Genomic DNA, 26,544 nt, shown 5'->3' on the forward strand with positions numbered 1-26,544 from the left:
CTACAGGACTGAGTATCAGTCTTTGAACATGCCTCATTTTTTCTGCATTCCCTCTTCCTTCAATCCTTTTCCAGGTCGACGGCTAGACCACATCCTCCTCAATGCAGATGGCATTCAAGGTTTTCCAGTTGTTCTTCAACAGATCAGTAAGATCCTCAATTATTCCCTTACGTCAGCTGGACAAACTAAATCAGGTGAGCTGCTTTTCTCCCTTTTTCTCTTTGCTCCTGGACTTGGAACATTAGGTCAGCATCAGAGTTCACTTTTTCTCATTTGCTTTCCACAGAGAGTGTAGAAGAAAAAGGACTGGGCCCTCCACGGTGCAGCATTGCTGAGCTGCTTCAGATGTGCTGGCCCAGCCTCACCGAGGACTGTGTGGCCAGCCATGCCACCCTCTCGCAGCAGCTGGATCAGATCCTCCAGTCGCTGAGAGAGGCACTACAACTGCCAGGTACAGGCCGACTGCATGGCAGCAGATGAGGGCTGACCTGGGGAGAGGAAACAACCGAGAGTGAAGGAGCACTTGAGAGCAGAGGCTGAGGATTCCGGAACTGGGCTCTTGTGGCCCCCTCGTTAGCCAGGGCATGTCTCAAAGCTAACTCCACGTGTTTCCCCACCACTCAAGTGAAGGGATGCTTAATGCTCCATTAGCTGTTACATCTTTCTGATTCTTAATGAGGGATACATCCAGAAGGTACTTAGTAAATATTGAACAACCTTCCCTAAAAGATTACTGTGCTCTTCATAAAGCCATTCCACCCCAGAGATACTGGGGTAAAAATAGGACTATCCACCCTGATGTTTCCAGACTCAAAGCTCTTCCTGCCTGAGAATCACTTGTACAGGCAACCAACGTAGGATTTTATAGTTACCTTATAAGTGTAGCACCTAAGCTGAAAGGGGCCCCATTGATCCAAAGCTGGAAGCACAGACTAAAGCCTCCATCCCTTCTCCTGTCATAACTCCTTCCAGAGCCCAGGAGTACTCCACTCTCCTCGCTGGTGGAGCAGGCAGCCCAGAAAGCTCCAGATGCAGAGGCCCACCCTGTGCACATCCAGACTCAGCTCCTCCAAAAGAACTTGGGCAAACAGACCCCAGCAGGCAGCAGACAGACCGACTACATGGGCACCTTTTTCAGTTACTGCAGCACCATGGCTGCAGTTCTCCTTCGGAGCTTGAGCTCTGAGCCTGGTGAGTAGCAAGAAAGAGGAGATGGAGTCATGACTGGCCCAGTGTTTAGAGCAGGGAAGAAGAAAGGTGCACAATTAAAGAGATTCTGGGTACTGGGGCACCTGCATGGCTCAGTTGGTTGGGTGTCTGGCTCTTGGTTTAGGCTCAGGTCATGATTGAGAGTTGTGAGATCTAGCCCTGCATCGGGCTTCTCGCTGGGCATGGATCCTGCTTGAGAGTCTCTCCCTCTGTCCCAGCTCCCCTTCTCTCTAAAAAAAAAAAAAGAGAGGTTCTGGGTACAGCAATAGCCAAGAACACTAGATTTCCAGAATCCTCTCTTACTCATCTCTGTGTTTTATTCATCCTTGTCTCCCCACTGCCTAGTACAGCTGTACAGCACATGGGAGTACTTGATAAATTTTGATTGCATTAATGACAAAAAGTACCTCTCTCAGACCATCATGGATTTGAGAACCAGAGAGGATCAAGTCTCTGATATGAGGGCCAGGTTCTTACTTGAGTCCACAGAGCGAGTATTGCGTACACTTTAGTCATGTTGAAGAGAGCAGGATGAGCTATTTGTGGCTAGACCTACCCACTAAAGTCTGTCTGTGGTTGGAAGTCTTTAGAGCATAGTAAGGTATAAAGTTGCAGTCGGGGTCATGTCGAGAATACCCTTTACATAGAAAGTATCAAGAGAAGGGCTCTCAATGTAGTCTTTTTTTTTCCCCCTAAGTTGTGGTTTGTTTTTGTTTTTGTTTTTTGAGAGAGAGAGAGAGCAGAGTAAGAGAGAATGAGCGGGGGGGGGGGGGGGCTCAGAGGGAGAGGGAGAAGCAGACCTCCCGCTGAGCGGGGAGCCTGATGCAGGGCTCAATCCCAGGACCCTGAGATCATAACCTGAGCCGAAGGCACACACTTAACCAACTGAGCCACCAGGTGCCCCTCAATGTAGTCTTCATTTTGACATTACTCTTTTTTATTAATTCTGGGAAACAGGCCTTTGAGCTGTTGCAGTCAGTGGTGAAAACAAAAGTCACTTTATCTTTGCAGATCACTTGGAGGTCAAGGTAGGAAATCCATTTGTTCTCCTGCAACAGAGCTCTTCCCAACTTGTGTCACACCTCCTGCTTGAGCGACAAGTTCCCCCAGACAGGTAGGAGCTACTCTGTGGGAGTTAAGCCTTCCTAACTATTTCGTTTCATTAAGGAATGCCAGGGCTCAGTGGGGTTGTGCCTGAATTCAGTACAGAGAGTGGGGATTTCTTCCAGACTTTTCTCTTAATTTGCATGTATTCTTACACAGCTACATTAAAATTCAATTTCAGTTCACCTCATGTCTTTCTGTTTTGCCACCTCTCTCAACATTTATATTACAAGCATAAAATTAAAGAGTGAATCTTCATTTATGAAAAAGCAAAAGTCCAAAAATTGGATAACTCATTAGTTGGCTACACTATAGGAAAACAAGCATTCTCATAGATTGCTGGTGGGATATAAATTGGTACAGCCCCTGTGGGAAGACCATTTGTCCGTATTTATTTAAAAAAAAAAAATGTATACCCTTTGACCTAGCAATCCACATTGGGGAATTTATCCTGTGGCTTTACTGACCCGTGAAAAAGTGTATATATACAGAGTCGTTTTGTTACAGCCTTATATGTAATAGAAACAGATAAGAAAAATCCACTGTTCAGTAATAGAAGACTAAAATTATGGCTCAACCCATAATGTAATACTATGTAGACGTAAATAGGAATGAGGGGGTCTCTGCAGAGGGATGTGGACAGATCTCCCAGATAGGTTATCAAGTGAAAAAGCAAGAGCAGAGCAGTGTGTCTAATAGGCTACTGTTCATGTGGGGAGAAAAGAGGGAGAGCAAGAGTAACAATTAAAGAGCCTGCATTTACATTTCGTTGTATAAACAAAGAAATTCCGAGCTTGGATAATATGCCTATGTACTCAGGTCTTGCGCATCTTCTGCTTCTCTCCCTCTAGGCTGGCAGCCCTTCTAGCCCGAGAGGGGCTCAGCCTGAGTGTGCCAAAGGTCATCGTTAACTGCTGCTGTGAGCCTCTTGCCCTTTGCTCTTCCCGGCAAAGCCAGCAAACGTCATCCCTTCTGACCCACCTGGGCGTCCTGGTCCAGCTACATACCTCCCACTGCCTGGAGGACCTCCCACTTTTTACACTGAGCTCCCCAAAGCCAACTGGGAATTCCACATTGGAGAGAAAGCCCCACTCCTCCCCAAGGGATTCATCACTCCCAGCCCTTACATCCTCTGCCTTGGGCTTCCTTAAGTCCCGCTCAAAGCTGCTGGCCACAGTGGCCTGTCTGGGGGCTTCCCAGGGGCTAAAGCTCACCAAGCCCAGCTTGTCATGGAAGGAGCTTCGTGGCCGCAGGGAGGTGCCTCTCAGTGCAGAGCAGGTAGCCCAGGAGTGTGAGCACCTCCTAGAACAGTTTCCTATGCTCAAGGCCTCCCTCCTGGCTGCCTGGGAGCCGCTACGACGTTCCACCGAGCAGGGACAGAGCCTGGCAGTGAGTCTCTGTGGCCGGGCCAGTCTCTCTACCGTCCTCCTGGGCCTACACTCTCCCAGTGCCCTAGATGTGCTCACCGAAGCCTTCGAGGAAGCCCTGGTGGCCAGAGATTGGCCCCAAGCCCTTCAGCTCACGGAAGTGTATGGGCGAGACATGGATGACTTGAGCAACATAAAAGATGCGGTCCTGAGCTGTGCCACGGCATGTGGTAAGCAGAAGGCTATGCCTCCCCCTTCACTGGTGGTAACAACATTGAGCATTCAATGAGTGTATCATCTCATTTGATCCCCACAGGAACTCTAGAGAAAGCTGCCACTGTAATCTCATCATATTAAAAGGAGACTGTGGCTCAGAGGATAGGAAACTTGCCTGGGATAAGTGGTAGAGCAGAGCTTAGAACCCCACTCTGTCTAACTTTATTTTTTTTTTTTAAGATTTTATTTATTTATTTGAGAGAGAGAGCACAAGCAGCAGGGAGGGGCAGAGGGAGAGGGAGAAGCAGACTCCCAGCTAAGCTGGGAGCCCGATGCAGTACTCAATCCCAGGACCCTGGGATCATGACCTGAGCCGAAGGCAGATGCTTAATCGACTAAGCCATCCAGGCACCCTCCATCTAACTTTAGAACAGGCACTCATAGCCAGTATCCTCAACACTGCATATCAGAATCACTAGAAAATTCTATAAACTACAAATATCTGAACCCAACCCCCCAGAAGCCCAAGATGGAATTCAGGCAAGTGTTGACTTTTGGAGACCATACAGTCTCCATTGCAACTACTCAACTCTGCCATTATAGAATGAAAGCAGCCAGAGATGATACATAAACAAATGAGGATGGATATATTCTAATACAACTTTATATGTAAAAACAGACTGGGGGCGCCTGCTTGGCTCCCTCAGTGGAGCGTGCGACTCTTGATCTCGGGGTTGTGAGTTTAAGCCCCATGTTGGGTGTAGAGATTACTTAAAATCTTTAAAAAACAAACCCAAAAACAGACCATAGGCCTGTTTGACTACCCCTATTTTAAAAGCTCCCAATGAGGCAGCTCTTTCTGCCCACAGGTCCTGTCCCCGTGCTTTAATAAAACCACTTTTTGCACTGGAAAAAAGTAAATAAAAGCTCCCAAAGAGCTTTCAAGGGAGTTGAGAGCAATGACTTGTAACACTCCCCTGGCAGTGGGGGGGGGGGGGGCTAAGAGTTGGGCAGGCCGTAGGAAATGGCTTCTCAGGTGGGGGGTGCTTGGCTGCCCTGCGGAAAGGAGAAACTCCCTTCTGGAAAACGTAGAGAAATCCACTGACTGGCTGTGCAGTCTTAATTGCTTTGAGTCTATTTTCAGATCTGTGAAATGGGTGTAGGAAAGAAAGATCTAAGTAATAATGACAGAGGGCATGGAGGGAGTGAAACTGGTTTACCTGAAATAACTTTGAAGGAGTTCTGTGTGGCACAGAGTGGAAATTGCAGGGAAAACTAAAAGTTCCACCTACAAGCTCAGTCTGACCCAGTGCTATCTGTGCAGCACAAAACATGGAGAGCTTCATGTGTTTTCTAGCTCTTCTTTCTCCATTCCTTCCTTCTCCCTTTCTTCCTTTTTCTTCCTCTCCTTTCTCCTTTTCTCTTTTCAGAAAGTCTCATGACTGTGATTAAGTTTGCAAAAAGAGAAACATACAGGCATATAGCATTTATCCTTTTCATATAATGGTTCTAAGTATAAAAATTAAAGTCAGATGGATCGTAAGGATCCTCCAAGCTCCTGTTTTATGAAATTGAACAAAGCCCTTCTCTAAGGAGTAGCCTGGACTCTTGAGCTCTTCCAGTGCCAGGCTTGCTACCTCTGGGCATCTTTTCGTCTTGTAGACAAAGAAGGTTGGCAGTTCCTGTTCCCTGTGAAGGACGCATCTCTGCGAAGTCGGCTAACCCTACGGTTTGTGGACAGGTGGCCCCTGGAGTGGTGCTTGGAGATCCTGGCGTACTGCATCTCAGACACAACTGTCCAAGATGGACTAAAGCGTGAGCTACAGAGAAAGCTGGCAGAGCTGCGGATGTATCAGAAGGTATGGCTCCCAGCATCAGGAGAAAGGAAATAGGCTTCCCACTGTATTACCAACTCCAGCCTGTTCTCATGTGATGCTGGATTTTAAGAAACAGACAATCTGGGCCTGGCTTTTTTTCTGCATCTGGCTTCTGTTTTTAGGTGAACAACAAAGAGAGACCTTATATCTATTTTCTATGTTATTTTCCTCTGGTAATTTTAAATATGTACGCGTCAGACAAGGATAGTAATAACAGTCCACAAAGCCTCTTTCACATGTATACTTGAGTTTTGTGCATGTTTTATGTCTGTTATGTGTTCCTTGTTGTTCAGGAGTTCTTATAGAGCTTAATCTCTATTATGTCTTTTTTAAAGATGGTTTTAAATTTCAAGAGCCGTTGTGAAAGGCTGCGTGGAAGTGACAGTTTAAAAATGAAAGATTATTTGGGGATGTGTGTTATATTCAAGATCAAGAGGCCCAGGGAGACAGATTTAGGTGGTATGGCTACATAGCAAGTATAAAGTTTATGCTAATTTTTCCACGTATACTTGGAACCAAACAGAGTCCAGAGTCCCAGCCCAGCAAGTAAAGATAGCAGATGAGAAAGATCTTCTTTCCACTCTTCCTCAGCACTTTTCATGCAGAGCTAAAATGCTTGCATGAAGGGCAATCCCACAGAGCATTCAAGCTGGAAGAATATTTTGGGTAGAGTTTTTAAGATGGAGGAGCATGGGACAAGTGACCCCAGGAGTTTGAACAAGCTATGAAGCACAGAAGCCTCTGAGAATTGCTCTCATAAGTGAAAGGTCCCAATCCTGGCCTCCCTGCTCAGCCTTTGCTCCCTGAGGATGCCTCCTGGATGTGTTCACTCACCTTTCCAGTCTTTGCCTCATTTGCTTTAATTCTTCCTCTCTCCTGGCAAGTTTTGACAGCTTGACATTGGGACAAAAACCTAGGGGTGGCCCATCCCTGGAAACTCGATGACTTGTTCGTGGAGGGGGAAGCTGCAGTGTGGTTTGATAGTTCTTCCTGTCTTTCCTTAGATTCTAGGTTTGCAGGCTACCCCAGTGTGGTGTGACTGGCAGAGCCTGAGGAACTGTTGCATTGAGGACCCATCAACTGTCATGAACATGATTCTAGAAGCAAAGGTACTATTTTCCTGAGTGGTATTCCCCTTTCTCCCCTTCTCGGAGTTGCACCTCCTTACCTGGTTGTGTAGACCCCTTTCCGCATGTCAGTGTCCACATTTTTTTGGTAACTACATCACATTCTTTTTTCTTTTTGTGTGTGTGAAATTTACCAATGTACAGAGAGGTGTAGAGAATAATACAATGGATGCGTTTGTACTATCACCCTACACGGTATATACTGAGTACAGAATGTGGAGCTACTGGTGGACTTGTTGAATCATCAGGCATGAGCATCCGCACCTTTACTGAGACATTGCAAATTGCTCTTAAGATCAGTACATTTGTAGTTCCTGTTACTCCACATCCTTATGGCATTTGATATTGTCCAACTTTTCCCTTTGTGCCAGTAGGATGGTATCTCATTACTGTTTGAATTTACATTTCCATGATTACTAATGACCTTGAATGTCTTTTCATATATTTATTGAACATTTGAGTGCTAAATAGAATTTTATTTATTCTTTAAGGAGCCGATATACCATAGTTCAAAATGTGGTTGTGCTCATTCAGATGTTCATGCATCGAAGAAACCTTTATTGACCATGTGTTATTTGCCACTGTAGTAGATGGTGGTGAAACAAAGATAACTAAGCTTAGTCCTTGACCTTGTGTGGCTCACATTTTGGGAAGAGGGGTGATATGGCACACATCCCTAGATGATTGCGATATATCAAGTGACAGAAGTAAACCCAGATTGTGGTGGGAGCACAGGGAGGGCACCTGATGTAGCCTGAGAAACGAAGAAGCATCCTGAAAAAGGTGGCCCCAGGCAGAGTTGTGGGGAAGGCATTCCAGATGGCACCATATTAAAATACTCGGGCAAAGCCTCGGGAATTCCATTTTCTGAAACTTTAATCCAAGGTTCACAAATTGGGGGTGGGGAGTAGCAGACAGGGACATGGACAGAATCCATGCCCAGCATGTATGTTTGGCCCATGCAATATTGGTCTGCTGAATTTTGATTTTTTTCATGTTAATTTCATTGCCAACATTTTAAAATAGGGAAATTTTTTAATTTAAAAAAATTTTTTTTGGTTTTTTTAAGTTTGGCAACACTGGGTTTGCACATTCATATGGCAACAGAGCTGAGTACGCACTATCTCCTTTGTGTTTTGTTTTGTTCTTTATGTTAATTCCAGCATAATTGACATTTAAGTATTATATTAGTTTCATTGTACAATATACTGATTCAACAATTCTATCCATTACTCGGCACTGTCTCCTTTGGACAATCTTAGTCTTCCCCACTTCCTTAATATCTCCCCAGGGCTGACGTGAAGTGTCAGTGACTTCATGTCACCTGTTTCTTTTTTATGCTAGATCTCAGAGGAAAGTGATATCATTAATCATCAAGCTACTTTGGTATTTTCATAACTCCCTTGGCACTCTAGTCCTTTGAGTTTATGAGCCCACTTTAATCCCAGAGTGAAGTTCCCATCAGCGCTTAACCAAACTTTCCTGGGGCTTTAGCAGACTCAAGACTGCTGAGAAAAATCAGGCAAAAGCTGGATGTGTGACAAGGCCAGTGATTAAAAGGGACTAAAGCCGTGTGTGTTTCCTTCCAGGAATATGGACTGTGTGAGGAGTGGGGCTGCCTCTACCCAATTCCAAGAGAGCATTTAATCAGCCTACATCAGAAGCATCTTCTCCACCTTCTAGAAAGAGGAGATCATGAAAAGGCTCTGCAAGTAAGCCTCTGTCTCTTTCCATTTTTCTTTTGGGATAAGACAAAAAGGTCAGTCAAATCAGATGGCTTTGTTCATGCTAAATACCACGCAAAGCATTTGCAATCTCAGATCTACTGCTTCATGTCCTTCAGGAGTCCTTCTTGGCCTCAAGATGGTTGTAGTCCTCTTCAGTGAAGGTGCCTAGCCCTGCCTTTAATGCCTGATGGTCAGCAGGATCCAGGATTCTGCTAAACTCTGGTCAAAGTCATCGTTTGTGAAGCTGCAGGGGTGGTGAAAGAAAAAGTGCAGAGAAGGGATTAGTCCAAAATTAATAAACCTAAATGTTCCATTCCCAAATAAAATAAGGCTGGCCTGAGTTCTTTATGGGCTTTCACCTTTCTCCTCTACCCTTCTCTTAAAACAGCTCCTGCGAAGAATTCCTGATCCCACAATGTGCCTTGAGGTCACAGAGCAATCCCTTGACCAGCACCCTAGCTTGGCCGCTTCTCACTTCCTGGCCAACTACCTCACCACGCACTTCTACGGAGAACTGACTGCTGTCCGACACCGTGAAATCCAGGCACTGTACATGGGATCCAAGGTCAGGAAAGAAGCGGGGGAGTTGGGAAGGCATGCCTGGAGGAGAGACCACCGGCCCAGCTCCCGCTTCAGAACTCAACCTTTCAATGGCTCTTCTCCCAGACATCTGCCATTCTTGGCCTATGCTATATAAAACCTTTATCCAGCAGCCCACTCCTTCATCCCTTAGGAGTTGTCATTCTCTTACTGCCTTGTCTCCAAAGTGAATTCTACATGGCCCTCTTAAGTTCTCTTTGTGGTTTCCCTGGTATCTGCTAGATCAGTGTTCTCAATGCAGACCATGTAGTAGAATCACCTGGACTTGGGGGAAAAAAAAAAAAAAAAACAACTGTTGACCTTTACCCCAGATCAATTAAAACTGAATCTCTTGGGACAGGGCCTGGCTATCTTCCAAAGAGATTCTGAGGTAAGGATTTCAAACTACTGCTTAATAACCCAGTCTATGCTAAAAAAAAAGAGTTAATTCTCTAGGTAATGAGGTCCTTACCTTTGATGTGTAACCTCGGAGACACTAATGGAAGAAATTACAAACTAGAGAAAGTAATCTGGAGAAGGGGGGTTTGGGGAGAAATGGGGCCCTCTGACACTGTTCTAATGATTCTGATTGGCAGTCATATCTACCACTCCGTGAGTATGGAACTCACCTCACAAATAGAACGAGTGCTGGGAGAACCATCAATATGAGCACTGGCTCACTTGTTAAGAGTTCAACTACATAAAATGTTCCTAAAGAAGATGCACTCTTTTTTTTTTTTTTTGATGCACTGTAACTAAATGGGGGGAATCCTTGAAAACTGGCAATGAGCAGAGCCAGTGGACATATTTCAAGCCTAGTGATAATAGTCTCTAGGAGTGTAGAGACATCATTTACCTCCAGGACACTGGAGGTGCTGGGTTTAGGCAGCCTACTGATATCACCTTATATTGCTCATTCTAATTAAGCCTCAGATAGAATGGTGGCTTTAAGGATCAGGTAGAGTTCAACTATACCTGGAGGTGCCACCTGTGAGTCAAATCCAGTCCTCAGCCCGCTTTTGTGAATCAGGTTCTTTTGGAACATAAATTCGTATACTCATTTACATATGGCCTTTGGCTGCTTTCACACCCCACTGGCAGAGCTGAATAGTTGCCACAGAGACTTCATGGCCCATAAAGCCTAAAATACGTATTATCTGACCCCTTACAGAGAAAGTTAGCCAACCTCTCACCTGAAGTACTTCTTGATTGCCACCTGAAAGATTGAAATAGGAGTTCAGCCTTGCTTCCCGGAAGACTACTAGCCAGCCCTAGTAGTTGGCCATGTGCCTTTGGTCCCTGCTCCCCTTCCCCCTCCCAGTAAGAACCTTGGATTCCTTCTGAAATGTTCTAATGATTGTTTCCTTTACTCTTTGGATCTACCCTACAAACAGGTTCTGCTGACCTTACCTGAGCCACACCGGGCCAGCTACGCCCACTTGTCCTCTAACCCCCTCCTCATGCTGGAGCAGCTACTCATGAACATGAAAGTGGATTGGGCCACCGTGGCTGTGCAGACTCTGCACCAGCTGCTGGCCGGGCAGGAGATTGGCTTCACCATGGATGACGTTGACTCACTGCTCTCCAGATATGCGGCAAAAGCCTTGGACTTCCCATACTCTCTGAGGGAGAAACGATCAGGTAACTGCCAACATCCTAATGGCGGCTCCACCTGGAGGAGGAAACACCGTACCACATCCTTAGTTATAATTTGTCTTCTTTTATTATTTTGAGTTGATCAAGAGTGAAAAGAATGCACTTCCATAGAGATAGCGCTTTGCTATACAGGAGACCTCTTGGCCTTGGAGGAAGTGGCAGGCTAACCAGAATTATAGTATGGTAGATTACCACCGTGCAAACATAAAGGTTTGGGAAACAAAACATGCTGGGAGTGGTCTCTGTCTGGCCTTGGTGCAGTGGACTCTTATGTACCATCATTCTGTACTGAGGGCATGTGCTGTTCCCAGGGTCACATCAGATACCACTAGTACGTGAGCCGAGCCTCTTCCAGAATGAAGAAAATGAAATAATTATAGGGTGATGTTCCCAGACAGCTTTTTGTTCTCTTACTCTCTACCCTCCAGGGCTATCATTTAAATGTCTTCTATTTCCCTTTGGGCATTTTTAGATTTATTTTGTAAACTTCTCACAGCTACTTCATTATTTCATGCATCTAAACATAGTTTGCTTTTTGAGGCATTGAAGAAGCATGCTTGCTGTTGCCTTGGAAGTACCTCCGCCAGGCTTTTTACACCTGGCAGAATCATGGGATGATAGTCAGCAAAGCAGCAGGGCTTTAAATTAAATGTCTAGCAGAGTGAGTAAAGATGCTTATGGTAGGATGATATTTTGTCAGCATTTTCCCTCTCTCCAGATTCTGTGACTCACCACCAGGAAATCAGTCAAGTTTCAGACCTCGAGACCTTGTCTAGATCCCCGTCGGCAGAGTTCTCCGCCGCTGCTGCAGCTGTTCCTGGTAAGGACAGGTTCTGAGAGTTATCCATGGTTTAGTTCAAACTTGCCTAATTCTGACTTTCTGATTCTTTTGCCTCTTTTTTCATTTCCAGTTACAGTATTCTTGTTTTTGGTTCATTCCAGCTTTGTATATCCCAGAAAATTTAACAATAAATTCTCGTTATTTGCAGTAGTATTTCTATAAGATCTCTGCAAACACTGAATTAGCAAATACTGAACCATTGCTCGTAGGGAAAATGTGTGTGTGTGTGTGTCTGTCTGTCTGTCACTTAGATTGAAATTGAAATTGAAAACAATTCATCCCAGTAGATTTTATTTTATTTTACCAAAGAGAAAAAGAGGTTTAGAAGTGTTAAAGTGACTTGCCTGAGGCAAACCCATTAATGAGTGCCTAATGAGAGTTTGGGATTGAGACCCTGTCCAGCTCGCCCGAGAGCCGGAACTTCTTTCACCACCCCACACTGTCCCCTACCATCTCCATCCCCCATCACCTCTGTATGAGAACTGAAATAAGAAAGCAGAACATCACCTTGTTCATCCTCAGATGAGAACCTGCATGTCAGGTGTCTCAAATTATTCACTCTGCCCATGTCTACAAGGGCACTGCCAATACTGATTTTGAGGTTACAAGTAAATTTTGGTTGGGCAAATGCACAAATACAGACTCTGCTAATAGGGAGGATAAAGTATATTCAGTTCTCATGATCATTCTGTCACTCTGCTGCAAGTTCGTTATTTATGTCTGTTACCTACACAGGGCACAGGCTCCTTCAAGGCCTCAGCCATGTCTTGATCACTCCTTTTCACCACCCCCTTCTCCCCCAGTCCCTCGCCCCTTGCACAATGGCCTACAGTCCTCAGAGGAAGCTTCAGCAAGTGTTTGTTTTGCCAACAGTCAAGGGCGCAGGATTCCAGGGGGAGATCTATGGGCACTGCAAAGAGTCAGTATGTTTTTCAGTTCTCTTTTTCTGTGACCTGCCAACCTTTCTCTGCTAGGTGACAGGAAATTTCCTTAGATATCATAAAGCAAAGATGGTGGCATTTCATGGCCGTACTTTGAAAATTAGCCATGCTTTACAGTAACCAGCAGACCTGAGGGAAGGGCTCAGACTTATAGGTATACGAACAGCCTCATGCATCTGCATATGACAGCCTGAGCACCTTTGGTTTACTTTTTTTTTTTTTTAGCTTTTTATTGTGGACATTTTCCAATATACAAAAGTAGAATAGTATACTGAGGTCTCACATACCTATGGCCCAACTACAATAATTACCATCTCACAATGGCCATTCTTGTTCCATTATACCCTTATGCCACTACCGGGTTATTTTGAAGCAAGTGCTAGATTTCATATGATTTTGTTTATAAACATATCAGTATATATCTCTAAAAGGTAAGGATATTTACAAAACAAAACCATAACATCATCATCATACCTAAAAACGAATGATTTCTTATTATTACCAACTATCCAGTCAGCATTCACATTTCCCGTTGTCTCATTAATTTTTTTTTAGAATTGTTTTTTCTAGAATCAAAATCTAAATAATGTCCACACATGGCATTTAGCTAAAATACCTCTCAGGTCTCTTTTAATCAATTTGGTTCCCCTACCTCTTTTTTATCTGTGGAGGAGACTAGCTCATTTGTCCTGTAGAGCTTCCCACATGCTAGATTTCACTGATGGCCACCCTGCAGTCTGGGTCTCAGTCCTCTCTAGATCCAGTACACTGGTTGGTAGATCTAGAAGCTTGATTTGATTCAGGCTTAATATTTTTTGGTAAGCATATTTGATAGGTGTTTGTGTGCCTTCCATCAGGAGATACACAGTGTCCAGGTGTGTCTCTTTTTATGATGCAGTCAGCCATTAATGACCGTTAGCTGGATATATTATTGCAGTAGAGGTTTGAAACATGGTGAAATTCTGATTTTCTCATTCCTTCTTCATTTATTAGCTGAACTATTGATCACCTTGTACTCTGACTTTGGCTCTGACTCCCAGGTGTCTCCACTACACATTCCCCCAGTCCAAGGGAGAGGAGCTTCCCAGAGAGTCAGCCCCCACCAGAGTTTGTCCCCCCAGCAGCACCCCCTGGCAGGCATCAGTGGGTGCCCGATGAGAGTGCGAGCATCTGCATGGTCTGCTGCAGGGAGCGCTTCACCATGGTAAGCAGCGTTGGTCTCCAGCTTTGCCTGCAGGGGAAGTGAAAGGAAACTGCCAGTTCATGAGCCCAGTGTTTATAGTCACCTCCTGTCCCCAAGAGGATATTGGTATTTTCAGAAGAACTACCAAATCCAAGACTTTGGGTTTAACTTTGACCTAACCACATGTATTTTCTGGATTCAGACAGATGGTAGACACCCTCAGGTAGCCTGAAATTCTAAAATCTTTGCCATTCTCATGACTAAACAGAGGCAGAGTGGCATAGCAGGAGGAGTCACCAACACCAGGAGATCTTGTTTCTAGCTCCCCTTTTGCTATAAGACAGGTGGCCTGGTAGTGGTTTTATGTACTGACTCTGGAGACAGAGGACCTGGGTTCTAATCCCAGCTCTGCCTCTTATTAGCAGTGTGCCTTTTTCAGTCTCAGATGCTCACTTGTAAGCTAGGGATGATATATTATGTGGCACGTGGAGTTATAAGGACCAGCTATGATGACAAATGTTACCACTCTTAGCACCGTACTGACTGGCACATTAGCTCAGGGCTGATGAGAACAACGATGATGTGATTGCTCTGTGTCTCTTTCCCCCTTATCCCCTCATCTGCGAAGGGCGTGTAATATGTCTGTCTGCCTCTTAGAGTGAAATGAGGCAGTACTAATGAAAGCATCTTGAAAAAAGGACACTTTCTCGTTGTCATCAATGCCATGAAAACGTGTGATTTGCATTGGCTGAGAAAGTCACTTCTTACACACTGTTTTTGCTGTATCTTCACACATTGCCTCTGCAGACAGGTAGAACTTGTTAGGAACTATTGCAAAACTGCCCATCACTTGGGCCCCTTTGCCCACCATCTGAGACATACCTTTAAATGTCAGCTTCTTCAAGGCAAGGACTAGGTGTTTTTTCTCAGTAGAAGCCCAAACACCTGGTATTCTTAGTAAGTTGCAGGTGACTAATACCAAAGATAAGTGGGTTGACAGGTAGACTCACAATTCCTACAATCTCACCTTCTCTCGCTCCCTTTTTTTTCTCTTCCCAATGACACTCATCAGTTCAACAGGCGTCATCATTGTCGCCGCTGTGGCCGGCTAGTGTGCAGTGCCTGCTCCACTAAGAAAATGGTGGTGGAAGGCTGCAGAGAGAGCCCTACTCGTGCGTGTGACCAGTGCTATAGTTACTACAACAAAGAGTGAGTGTCCATAGCGGGGCCGCTACTTCCATTGACCTCTGCACACCCATCCTCCCCTGAGGTCGGGGGTTCTTGGAGTCTCATTGTGGAGAGCATCTCAAATCTGGAACAGTGACAGCAAGTTTTAATTTAACAGTCACACTAAAATGCCATTAACTCTACAGCAATACGTTTGACCTTTGTCAGAGAAACTTCTAAGAGAGGACGGAAGCAGAGCTCAAGGTTCTTACATAGTGTTCTCCCTGAAATCAGAACACTTGATTCCTGACCAAGGCCATTAATCTTAGTTTGCCTCACCAATTGTTCAACCTCACCGATTGTTCAGCCACTCCTGCTTCCATTGGTCTCAGCTGGATTCAGAGGGTTATGTTCACACCTGCTGACTGTTCAAGCATCAGCTTGCATCAGTTCTAATCTAGCTAGTCATCCTGGCTTGTTATCCACAACTAGAAGAGCCCCCACACCTTCCTATGCAGTTTATCTAGTAACAAATTTCAGAGACTGCTTATACCTCTGGCAAGACAGATTAAGACTGTGTTTGTTGGCCTAGTGTTGCTCAATTTTTCTCACTACTTCTAGCAGCAAAGGAGGGTGAGACTAAGCCTCTTAGGCCATCTGGAAATATGAGCCAAAGCAACTCCTCAAAAGCAAATTACTTTGAATTCTTCATGTTTTGCTTACAGATTTAAATTGATTTTATGTTCTGCTCAATAGCATTATTGAGTTTGTTTTAATATAAACATTTTTTGTTATTATTTACCATGATGATTACTGATCTCCTAGGAAGAAAGATATGCCATGCTTATATTGCAGTTTCTGTGATCCTGACATACCACTTACCTCCCTTGGGGTAGGGGACAGAAGAAATATCCATATACCATATTGCTGAGATTGGAAATGAGCAGTTAGTATTGGTGGAGATCCTTTCATTCAACAATTACTCAAAAATAATCACTTCTTCCTCAAGGAGCCCCCACTTTAGTGGGGAGACCATTAACAGACCACAGACTCATTGGATGAGTGCAGTGGTGGAGCCACACAGCTTAGCCTGATGGTCAGAAGCTTTCTGAGAGGTGTGGCAACTTGTGTGAGCATTAGAGTATGAGAAGTTAGGAAAAGAAGCCAAAACAGGCATGCCCAGAAGTGGGAGTGACAACTGCAAAAGTAGGGGCAGGGAATATGTGGGTGCTTTGAGGAAGTGTAAATAGGTAGGTGGATAGGCTGAGGTAGTAGCTGGCATACCTTGGACTTAAAAACCTGACAGGTGAGCCAGGAGGACTTGGGCCCAAAGGCTTGAAGCTTGCTCTTTGGCGGCATGGGCTGGGGTTGACCAGCAGGCTTCTCATGCAGGTGATAGACTTTGACAAGAGCCAGTGGCAGAGTGGGGAGGACTTTAATGAGTTGAGCACAGGTCATGGATGGCAGGAGTTGCTCACAAGAGATAACCAGGCTAGGTCGTAGGGCTTTATCTGCTGAAACTGCAAATGTGAAATACTTCTACCCTGAGAAGCTGTGGAACAATTTTAAGCAGAAGCATAACATGACCAGTTTTGCATTTTTAAAAGCTTGCTGTAGCTATAAAGGAGGGAGTAGGTTGACAGAGACAAGGATACCAATTGGGAAGCCATTACAAAGCCTCCAGCAATAAATGATGAGGGTCCTCTCTGAGGCAGGGATGGAGAGAGAGATGGGGACATTTCAAGAGGTATTGAAGAGACGGACAGAAAATGGTCAATGATTGGCTATGGCAGGTGAGGGACAGAAAAGAGTTTGGTTGTTTCCCTGATACATCTTACTTGGGCAACAATGTACATGGCAGTGCTTTATACCAACTGCGAAACAAAGAGGAGAAGAAGGGATTCGGACATTTCATTTTGCTTTCTCTGTTTCCAGTGTGCCAGAGGAGAGTCCAGGACAACCGGAAGGTAAGGCAGAATCATAGTCCTGTGTCTCTTTGTTTATATGTTCAAGTTGGCTCTTCTTTCAGGGTTTCACCTGCAACTGATACCCTTAATACAGCAACTCATTCCAACTTGTTGGCCAAGGAAGAAAGAAAATTCTTGGCATTTCTATCAAGCTGTTTCTCTTAAAGTTTATTGTCCTGTTAACCTACCGTACTGGCCCATTAGCTTCCAGCATTCAGAAGGCCAGCAACCAAAGAATTTGGTCCCTGACTTTGAGTAGGTTATTTCTTTTTTTTCTCCTAGATTCCCTTTCACCGCCATCCTACCTCCATATGCTCCCTCCGTCCCCCTAGGCAATCACTATTAATAGTTTGGTTCATATCCTTCCACAGAGGTTAGTTTTTAGGGTAGCCAATGAGTCAGCCCTCCATTTGAGAAGGGTGTACATTTCAGAGTTTCTTGTGTGAAGCAGTGAGGTTGTATGACACTGTAACACTCATCCCGGATCTTCTGTGGGGAAGAAAGTTTGAGGTACCTAATGAGATCTCCTTAAGGAAATAAAAAGGACCAAGGAGAGAGAATAGGCAGGTATCTGCGTGCAGCTCACGCCAGTTTTCTGGCTGGGGTTACACTGGACTGCTGGTCAGTGACTGACACATGAATGACACTTCTCTTCTCAGCACCAGACAGCTCCAAGAGTGAAAGTCCTCCATACTCAGCCGTGGTGAGAGTCCCCAAAGCAGCTGAGGTGGAATGGATTTTGGATCTGAATGAGGAGGAAAACGAGCTGGTGCGGAGTGAATTTTACTATGAGCAGGTAATAGCAATAAAACTTGATGGTCCTTTGAGTTTCTTTACAATGTGTAGTTATGGTAAGAAATGCAGAGATAGCTGAACACAGCCTGGCCTTCACGTGCTTAGAGTGTAATAATGTAGGAGCTAAGACCAGTAAACCAAATGAGGCAGAAAATGAAGAGCATCTTGGAAATGTATGAGACAGATCAGGAAAGGCTTCATGGGGCACCTGGGTAGCTCAGTCAGTTAAGCATCCAACTCTTGGTTTTGGCTCAGGTCATGATCTTAGGGCTGTGAGATCTATGCCCCGCGTGGAGCCTGCTTAAGATTTCTTTCTCTCCCTTTCTCCCTGCCCCTCCCCTAAAATAAATAAATAAATAATAAAAAGAAAATTAAAAAGGAAAGGCTTCATGGAAGAAGTAGCATTTAAGATGATCCTTAGAAGAGTGGTAGGAGTATGACAAGCAGAAATTTGGGGGGAGGGGGGTGTAAGGAGAGTGAGGGTAGGAGAAGGACAAAAAGTACAAAATCAGAACATCTGAGCAAAGGCACAGTGTCAAAAATTGCAGGGCATGAGTAGGGGACTGGAAATGGTTTAATCTGAAGGAACGTAGGGTGTTCATAGAGAGGTAGTAAAAGGTAGGATTGAAATGGGCAATTTATGGACAAGGCCTTGAATTCTGCAGTAGGGAAAGTGTACTTGGTCGGCATGAAGGACCATGAAAGGCTTTGGAGTGTGCTTTGGACTATTAATTCAGCAGCAGTGTGTCCAGGCTTGAAGCCGAGACTTCTCCAGCAAGGGGACTGTCAGTCCAACCAGCAATAAGGAGGACCTGCACTAGTGGGGAAAAGGAAGGAAACATGTGGACGTTCCCAAGAAGTAGGTAACACATGAACACAGCTGCCTTCTTCCCAGTATCGTGACAGAAGCTAGCAGTGCCACTTAGAACATCTGAAATCTGTTTAGTTTCACTCCTGCTTTGCCCTGGAAGTTTGGCTCCCTCCTCCAGTATATTTCAAGCCTGGTGAGCTGGGAAGAATAATTCCTGCCATCCAATGACATTTGAAGAATGCTTTGGTCCCTGAGCTCACTGTGGTTTTCTCTCTTCTTCCGCCCTGGCTAGTCCCCCAGCGCCTCCCTGTGCATTGCCATCCTGAACCTGCACCGGGACAGCATTGCCTGTGGCCACCAGCTGATCGAGCACTGCTGCAGGCTGTCCCAGGGCCTCACCAATCCCGAGGTGGATGCAGGGCTGCTCACAGACATCATGAAGCAGCTGCTCTTCAGTGCCAAGATGATGTTCGTCAAAGCCGGCCGGAGCCAGGACCTCGCTCTTTGTGACAGGTAAATGGGAGTGAGTCTTGGTTCTTTTACATGGTTATCATTTCTGTCTGGCTTCTTCTCCTGGCCCCACGATGAGTTCTCACATCACCATCCTCTCTCAGAAGATGCACTGAAAATGTTGTGCATCTCAGTTTGATGACAGTGAAATGCTGTTACCGGATCACAAGTGGTCTTCCTCTAGACAGCCTGTGTCCTCTTTCCCTGGGTAGATCCTCAAAGCAGAGTGTTCTCTAGCTCTGCCCAGTCAGAAAGAAAGTCAAGACTTTGGTTAATTTGAAATTAAAATCAATTTAGGGGAGCATCTTTAGTCTCTATGGAACTTTCTGGCTTTTAAAGAAAAATGTGTCCTCCATAAATGTCCAGTGCTTAGCCTTGGCTGGAACTCTATCCCAGTCTTGACCAAATCCAGAGTGTGGCCTCAGAAGTACTGGTAACAGATCTATGAAGCGCACTGGGGACTGGTCTATCCCTGTGTCACAGATAGGAATCCTAGTCATAAAGTACAAGTATCTGTGGAAAAGGTGTCATTAGGCTCCAGAGCCCTGTACAACCTGCTCTGCCTCCAATCATTAACTTGACAGTTGAAACTCCCAGTTCCCAGCTTATCCACCCAGATGTGTGACTCATGTTGTATGTTCTCAGCACTTAGTCCTAGCCAGATTTGGGAGCAGAGAGCGTAATTTTCTTTGAAGTATAAGTGCCTCAGGCACTTGTTCAGAGTATTTGCCTGCAACTCCCAAGACAGCAGAGCAAGTGCAGTGAATCTCATCTGCAGTACTTCCTAGCTCTGTAACCTTGGACAAGTCTGTTAACTGCCCTGGGCCTCAGTTTCCTCCTCTGTAAAATGGGGATGTTAGTAATACTTCTAGGGCACTTAGGATAAAATGAGAGTCTCCCTGTAAAGGGCTAAGAATTGAGCCTTTATACTCCAGAAATGCTAGTTTTATTATTTTCATTAACAAAACCGGAAGATTGAGAAAGGCAGGAGGAGGTGGGACAGAAAATGGAAGGAAGTATAAAGGAGTTAATTTCACTCTTTCTTATCAAGAGACAATAGATTCTACATCATTTTTCAAGTTAATAAATGAAGAAATGGGTGTATGCTAAAAGTTTTTCACTTTTTAAAAAATTGTTTTTATTTTTTTATTTTTTAAGATTTTATTTATTTGACAGAGACACAGTGAGAGAGGGAACAGAAGCAGGGGGAGTGGGAGAGGGAGAAGCAGGCTTCCCGCGGAGCAGGGAGCCCGATCTGGGGCTCGATCCCAGGACCCTGGGATCATAACCTGAGCCGAAGGCAGACGCTTAACGACTGAGCCACCCAGGCGCCCCTAAATTTTTTTTAAAGATTTTATTTATTGAGAGAGAGAAATTAAGAGCACACAGAGGGAGAGGGAGAAGCAGTCCCAGCTGAGCAGAGAGCCCAACCTGGGGCCCCATCCGAGGACCCTGGGATCATGACCTGAGCTGAAGGCAGACAATTAACCTACTGAGCCACCTGACACCCCAAGTAAGGTTTTTTAAAATAACTGTGAAGAGAACCAAAAATCTACCAATTTACCAGAAATGGAGAAGAGGGGAAAAGAACAAAAACCACTCCATATAGCAAAAAGTAGAGTTTAAGGCAAAAATTAAAATATATTTAAATATATTTCAAATATTAATAATGTAAATGAGATAAAATCTTATTAAAAGAAAAAAGTATTCAGATTGGGGAACAAAACAAATTTAACATCAAATCCTATACTTCTTTCAAAATCAAATATAAATGGACGAAATACCCACTCTAGACTGTTGGACAACAGAAATTAAGAAAGTGCTTACTTTGGAAGGATTCTCACCCCCAGATGCTGTGCACTTCTCTTGACAGTGTACAGCAATGGTTTCGAATTACACATTCTTTTTCCCCAATTCTGGATTCACACACCCATTCTAGAGGATTACTTCTTTTGTGCAGGTTTGCTGATGGTAGTGGATTCATCTCTCGTGTGATTTGCAGAGTATTTTTTCACTGTTTTTAACTCTTACTTCCTTCCAGTGGACATATAAATAAACAAATAAATGTTTAAAAACAGAACTCACATTACCTATTAAAAATGTATAATACAGGGACACCTGGGTGGCTCAGTTGGTTAAGCGGCTGCCTTCGGCTCAGGTCATGATCCCAGGGTCCTGGGATCAGGTCCCACATCGGGCTCCTTGCTCAGCAGGGAGCCTGCTTCTCCCTCTGCCTGCCTCTCCCCCTGCTTGTGTTCTATCTCTCTCTCTGACAAATAAATAAATAAAATCTTTATAAAAAAAAAAATGTATAATACAGGGGCGCCTGGGTGGCTCAGTCGTTAAGCGCCTGCCTTCAGCTCAGGTCATGATCCCAGGGTCCTGGGACTGAGTCCCACATCAGGCTCCATGCTCAGTGGGAAGCCTGCTTCTCCCTCTCCCACTCACCCTGCTTGTGTTCCCTCTCTCGCTGTGTCTCGCTCTGTCAAATAAATAAATAAAATCTTTTTTAAAAAATGTATAATACATTGTGATACCAAATTTGCTTTTACAGTGTGTACTCTCCCTTACCCCGTTCCCACTAAGTTGAAAATGACTGATGTACTAAATCCCTTTCCAGGGAAATCAACAGATAAGTCAGAAGCCACAGGTTTTTTTACTAGAATATAACATATATTGCATAATATATTTACTATGTAATATATATAATTATATTCAAGAACTTTGAGTGTAGGACTGTTTCAGGCAGCACTGTGACCCAGTTCTCTGGGCTCTCTGTTGCTGTAAGATTTTTGCAATCACCATGTGTCAGGAGTAAGATCAAAGGTGGCAGTGCTAGTGGGCTGTAGCAAGGACCTATTCTTAGCACAGGGAGTCAATGTCAAGTCCAGGAGACTAGAATCCAAGTGATTGTCCAGCAGCATCCCCAGGCAGTGGTAGTGATGTGACCTCTTTACTGGCTAGGAGTACAGGCCATGTACTCTCTCCCAAGCAAACAGGGTTCTAAAGAACCAAAAAACAAGTAATTGTGAGCATCCCTACCTTGAGTATTAATATCTAACATTTAATGAGTACCTACAAAATTCTAGACTTAATCCTAAGGCCTTTTACTTGAGCTGTTTCATTTTATCCTTAAAATTCTGTTGCTGTATCCATTTTGCAGATGAGTAAATTGAGGCAGAGAAGTTAACTAACTTGCCTAGGGTCATAGAGCTGCTGAGTGATGGAGTTGAATTCAGAGTCTGACTCCAGAGCCTTCTCTCACAGTGTTTATGTACCCCTCAACTCTCATTTTCACATTTCACATTGGAATTGAAATAGAAAACTTGTAAGCAGGGACGCCTGGGTGCTCAAGCTTGAAGCAAGCCCCGCATCGGGCTCCCTGCCTCTGCCTGCCGCACCCCCTGCTTGCGCTCTTCCTCCCGCTCTCGCTCGCTCTCTTCAAATAAATAAATTAATTTAATTTAATCTAAAAAAAAAAAAAGAAAAAGAAAACTTGTAAGCAGCAACTATTTTTAGTAAGATTCTGTGGAGCCTCATTGCCTTGCCCCTTCCCTCCCTGTAGCTACATCAGCAAGGTGGATGTGCTGAATATCTTAGTTGCTGCTGCTTATCGCCACGTGCCACCTCTGGACCAGATCCTGCAGCCGGCTGCAGTAACCAGGCTAAGGAACCAGCTTTTGGAAGCTGAGTACTACCAACTGGGTGTTGAGGTAAGACGAAGACAAAGCTTACTTGTGCCCAACTGTAGTGAGTTGCCTTTGCCTACCCTTGCAAAAGGCTGTTGTCATCTCTCAGTTGCCTTCAGCCATGGGGAAGTAGCGAGGGCATGACAAGTTTGCCAGTTGGCGGTAATGGTAGGTGAGGTGATGGGGAAGGAAGATGATTGGCAGTAATGGGAAAGAACAGGTCTTTGGGACTTTCAGGCCTGGATTTAGGTACTTCTCACTAAAAGGAGCAGTTTTTCTTCCAGATCTCCACAAAGACTGGCCTCGATCCCACTGGAGCGTGGCACGCTTGGGGCATGGCCTGCCTCAAGGCTGGGAACCTCACTGCTGCACGGGAGAAGTTTAGTCGCTGTCTGAAGCCTCCTTTTGACCTCAATCAGCTGAGTCATGGCTCAAGACTGGTACAGGATGTGGTTGAATACCTGGAGTCCACAGTGAGGCCACTCCTATCCTTGGTAAGAACATAGCAGGGGGAGGGTCAGTTCAGGGAGGAAGGCGGCCCAGGAGCAGTAATGACCTGGGAAAAGGATCAGCTTCCACTCAGCGTATAGTGGCAGTCCTGGCTCAGAGCTTCCAGGTTTAGATTTCGCTCATTCCATTATACATAATTAGCTAGTAACCATATATGGTTAGATAAGTAATACAAAGTCAATTTAAAAAAAAAAAGCAAAGACGGAAAAGTATTTTTAAAATGATAAAAATGACATTTAATCCCATATCCAGACTTAAGTAGTGTTCAGATTTTGGTGAATTTTCTGTGTTATGTTTTTGAATGAAACAGTATTATAATATGGAGAATTTTGTATCCTGCCTGTTTTTCTGCCCTTCAAACTATATTGTGAGGCTACTCCCACATCCATAAATATTCTTTGAAAGCAATATTTTCAGAGGCTGCTGAGAATTTACTGAGTTTTCTTTTTCTTTTGCACTCTCCTGTCAGCAAGATGATGATTACTTTGCTACCTTGAAAGAACTGGAAGCTACCCTTCGGACCCAGAGCCTCTCCCTGGAGGTGATTCCTGAAGGGAGGATCATGAACAACACCTCCTACCAAGAATGCCTCTTCTACCTGCATAACTATAGCACCAACCTGGCCATCATCAGCTTCTACATGAGGCACAGCTGCCTGCGAGAAGCCTTGCTCCACCTCCTCAACAAGGTGGGACACACAGACCTACCTCTCAAAGTGCAGGACCTTCGGCTGGCCCGCTTAGCTTTAAGGGCCGTGGGGGAAGGGGGGGTTGGTAAACCCCCTGAAACTTGACACGGTGTTGAGCTATGAGATCATCTGGCAGAGTCAGGTCAAAATGGAAAGTTCTATCCATCCAAATTATGATTTGATATATGGGCAATAAGTCTTAACCTGGATCCAGATTGCCCTTCTGATTGGCGATGACAAATTTCATCCCTTCTCCCAAAACATAAAGCAGAATCAAATCGTAGTTGAGAGCATGGTCTCTGGAATTAGATGGTTGGTATAAGTGGTGTGACCTTGACCAAATTGCTTTACCTCTCGGTTTCTACACACCTCCCCACCTGCCCTGGGACTATGTCCCACTGCGACTTAGCTGCTAATCCACCCAGAGTTGTTACAAGGGCCAGGAAACACCCATGATCCTTTATTTGGGCCCCAGATACCTAATGGAAGGAGAGTGTGCTCACCTTTTTTCTCTCTGACCTCCTCTGTCCTCCTCCCAAGGGGGCAGAGGCACCTCTGAAGTGCATTCTTTGGAGCCATTGTTAAGCAAAATCAGGATTCTGTTTCACCATGACCCTTTGGCATTCATTTTTTTTTATCAGAATGTTCTCCATGAATACTTTCTGAGGAATTGGCTGATCTTTACCAAATTTCATAGGAAATTAAAGGAGTTCAATACTTTAATTTCAATCTGCTGTCCTAATTCAAAATGGCAGCCAATGAAAGTTTACAAATGGACATATCTTCTAGGATTACTCCAAGTGAAGTCAACTGTTCACAGTCATGGTAACCATGCCCCTACAGGGTAACTACTAACCGGGTTCCAAAAATAAAGTAAGAGTTATTTTACTTAGAGTTTAACTGCTAATTTTTTCCTTTTCCTCAGTTTCTAAATGAGTTTTAGGGTAAAGCTGCTTCTCCCAAGCACAGATTGAGAGTGGAAATCAACCAGTTCTGTTTCTTCTAACTGTTGACTAGTCCAGAGAGTTAAGCAGCTTACTTACTTATCTTGGTAGAAGCTGACAACAACATTACCCTGCTTTACATTTGTCAGATCGAGGAAGGAAGCCTTCTTTTTATCTCCTATAATCACGGTAACCCTTGAACTGAAATACCTTAATTCTCAAGCAGGTGGGAAACAACAGAAAAGCACATTGTGAAAACTCCAACTGAATGGCTAGAGCCTGGAAGGTGTTCTTTTGCTAGCTTCATTCCCTGCCCTTTTCACCCCTTTTACCTGTCACACTGCCCCAGAGTGAGCTTTCTAAAACATAATACGTGTTATTTGTGTTATTCATAGTTCATGTTATCCTCCTCTCTGAAAGACCCTCAGGAGATCCCCGTGGCCACAAGGTGAAGTCCAAATTCCTTAGCATGCATACAGGACCCACCAAGATCAGGCCCCCTTATTTCTCCCGTTTATTTTCACTGCAAGGCCTATATATGCCCTACATTCCAGACTTACCAAATTATTTAAATTTTCCTGATTGTACCTTGCCTTTTCTGACCTCCATGAACCTACATGTGCTGTCCCCCGTAACCTAGAATACCCTGCCCCTCTTTGTTTTCTTGGAAAACTGCCATTTATCCTTTCAAACCCTCTCTGTTGAGCATTCATAGAACGCACAAGCAACATTAGGCACCTCTTCCTGTATACACCACTGTATCTAGAATACAGCTCTGTTACTGCATTTATCCTATGCATTGCAACTGTTTGTTTACAACTGTGTCACCCTTTCTGGACCATGTTTTACTTCTCTGTGTCTTCCGATGCCAGACCTAGAGCCAGTTATGAATGAATGAGTGAGTAGGTAAATAGATGAAATGGAAGTTTTTAACGTATTGCTCTTCTGAGAAATTTCACCTTCCTATGCAGCTGATTCCCCTGCCTTTTAAAATCTGTCCTAAAACTTTTAGATTAGGTCTGGGTTTCTGAGTTAGGAACATCCAGAATCAGGAAAGGAGTCCTCACCCACCGTGGATGTTGTGAAAACTCAGAACTCCAGTTCTAAACAGCCCGTACCCAGTGCTACAAGGCCAACATGGGTATACTAACATGAGTTTATGGCCATTCCTTACCCTCCATTAGTTATTCATAGTCCAAAATCTAAATGCCCAGGTGATTTTTTTTTCTATGACTATGGAATTCGGGGTTTTTGGTTTGGTTTTGTTTTTTTAAGATTTTTATTTATTTATTTGACAGAGACAGAGAGGGAATACAAGCAGGAGGAGTGGGAGAGGGGGAAGCAGGCTTCCCACTGAGCAGGGAGCCCAATGTGTGGGGCTTGATCCCAGGACCCTAGAATCATGACCTGAGCCGAGGGCAGACGCTCAACGACTGAGCCACCCAGGCACCCCGGAATTCGGGTTTATGATACAGCGTCTCTGAACCACAAATGAGCTTCAGAAGGGAGGGGATTAGTATGGGTGTGCACCTTCCTGAGGAGTTGGTCTATAATGTTTATCACTTACTCGTTTATCTAAGAAATACTTATTAAAAAGCCAAGGACTGCTCTGGGCACTGTGAAAAAAAAATAGACA

The 26,544-nt window shown here is 44.5% G+C and overlaps 1 protein-coding gene across 1 annotated transcript in view; it reads left to right on the forward strand.

The window, feature by feature from the left end:
• Positions 1 to 26,544, forward strand: part of ZFYVE26 (zinc finger FYVE-type containing 26) — a 63,683-nt gene that overhangs the window by 26,060 nt on the left and 11,079 nt on the right. Inside the window, exons 17-35 of the mRNA XM_021679733.1 lie at positions 75 to 194; positions 287 to 451; positions 973 to 1,191; positions 2,221 to 2,323; positions 3,165 to 3,910; positions 5,559 to 5,755; positions 6,778 to 6,882; positions 8,490 to 8,612; positions 9,016 to 9,192; positions 10,601 to 10,847; positions 11,581 to 11,682; positions 13,685 to 13,848; positions 14,900 to 15,036; positions 16,930 to 16,961; positions 17,621 to 17,757; positions 18,860 to 19,080; positions 22,643 to 22,790; positions 23,051 to 23,260; positions 23,746 to 23,964. Coding sequence (XP_021535408.1) covers positions 75 to 194; positions 287 to 451; positions 973 to 1,191; positions 2,221 to 2,323; positions 3,165 to 3,910; positions 5,559 to 5,755; positions 6,778 to 6,882; positions 8,490 to 8,612; positions 9,016 to 9,192; positions 10,601 to 10,847; positions 11,581 to 11,682; positions 13,685 to 13,848; positions 14,900 to 15,036; positions 16,930 to 16,961; positions 17,621 to 17,757; positions 18,860 to 19,080; positions 22,643 to 22,790; positions 23,051 to 23,260; positions 23,746 to 23,964 — 3,572 coding nt within the window. The remainder of the gene's footprint in view (positions 1 to 74; positions 195 to 286; positions 452 to 972; positions 1,192 to 2,220; positions 2,324 to 3,164; positions 3,911 to 5,558; positions 5,756 to 6,777; positions 6,883 to 8,489; positions 8,613 to 9,015; positions 9,193 to 10,600; positions 10,848 to 11,580; positions 11,683 to 13,684; positions 13,849 to 14,899; positions 15,037 to 16,929; positions 16,962 to 17,620; positions 17,758 to 18,859; positions 19,081 to 22,642; positions 22,791 to 23,050; positions 23,261 to 23,745; positions 23,965 to 26,544) is intronic.

This window comes from Neomonachus schauinslandi, chromosome 9 (genome assembly GCF_002201575.2).
Source record: "Neomonachus schauinslandi chromosome 9, ASM220157v2, whole genome shotgun sequence".
Lineage (NCBI taxonomy): Eukaryota > Metazoa > Chordata > Mammalia > Carnivora > Phocidae > Neomonachus > Neomonachus schauinslandi.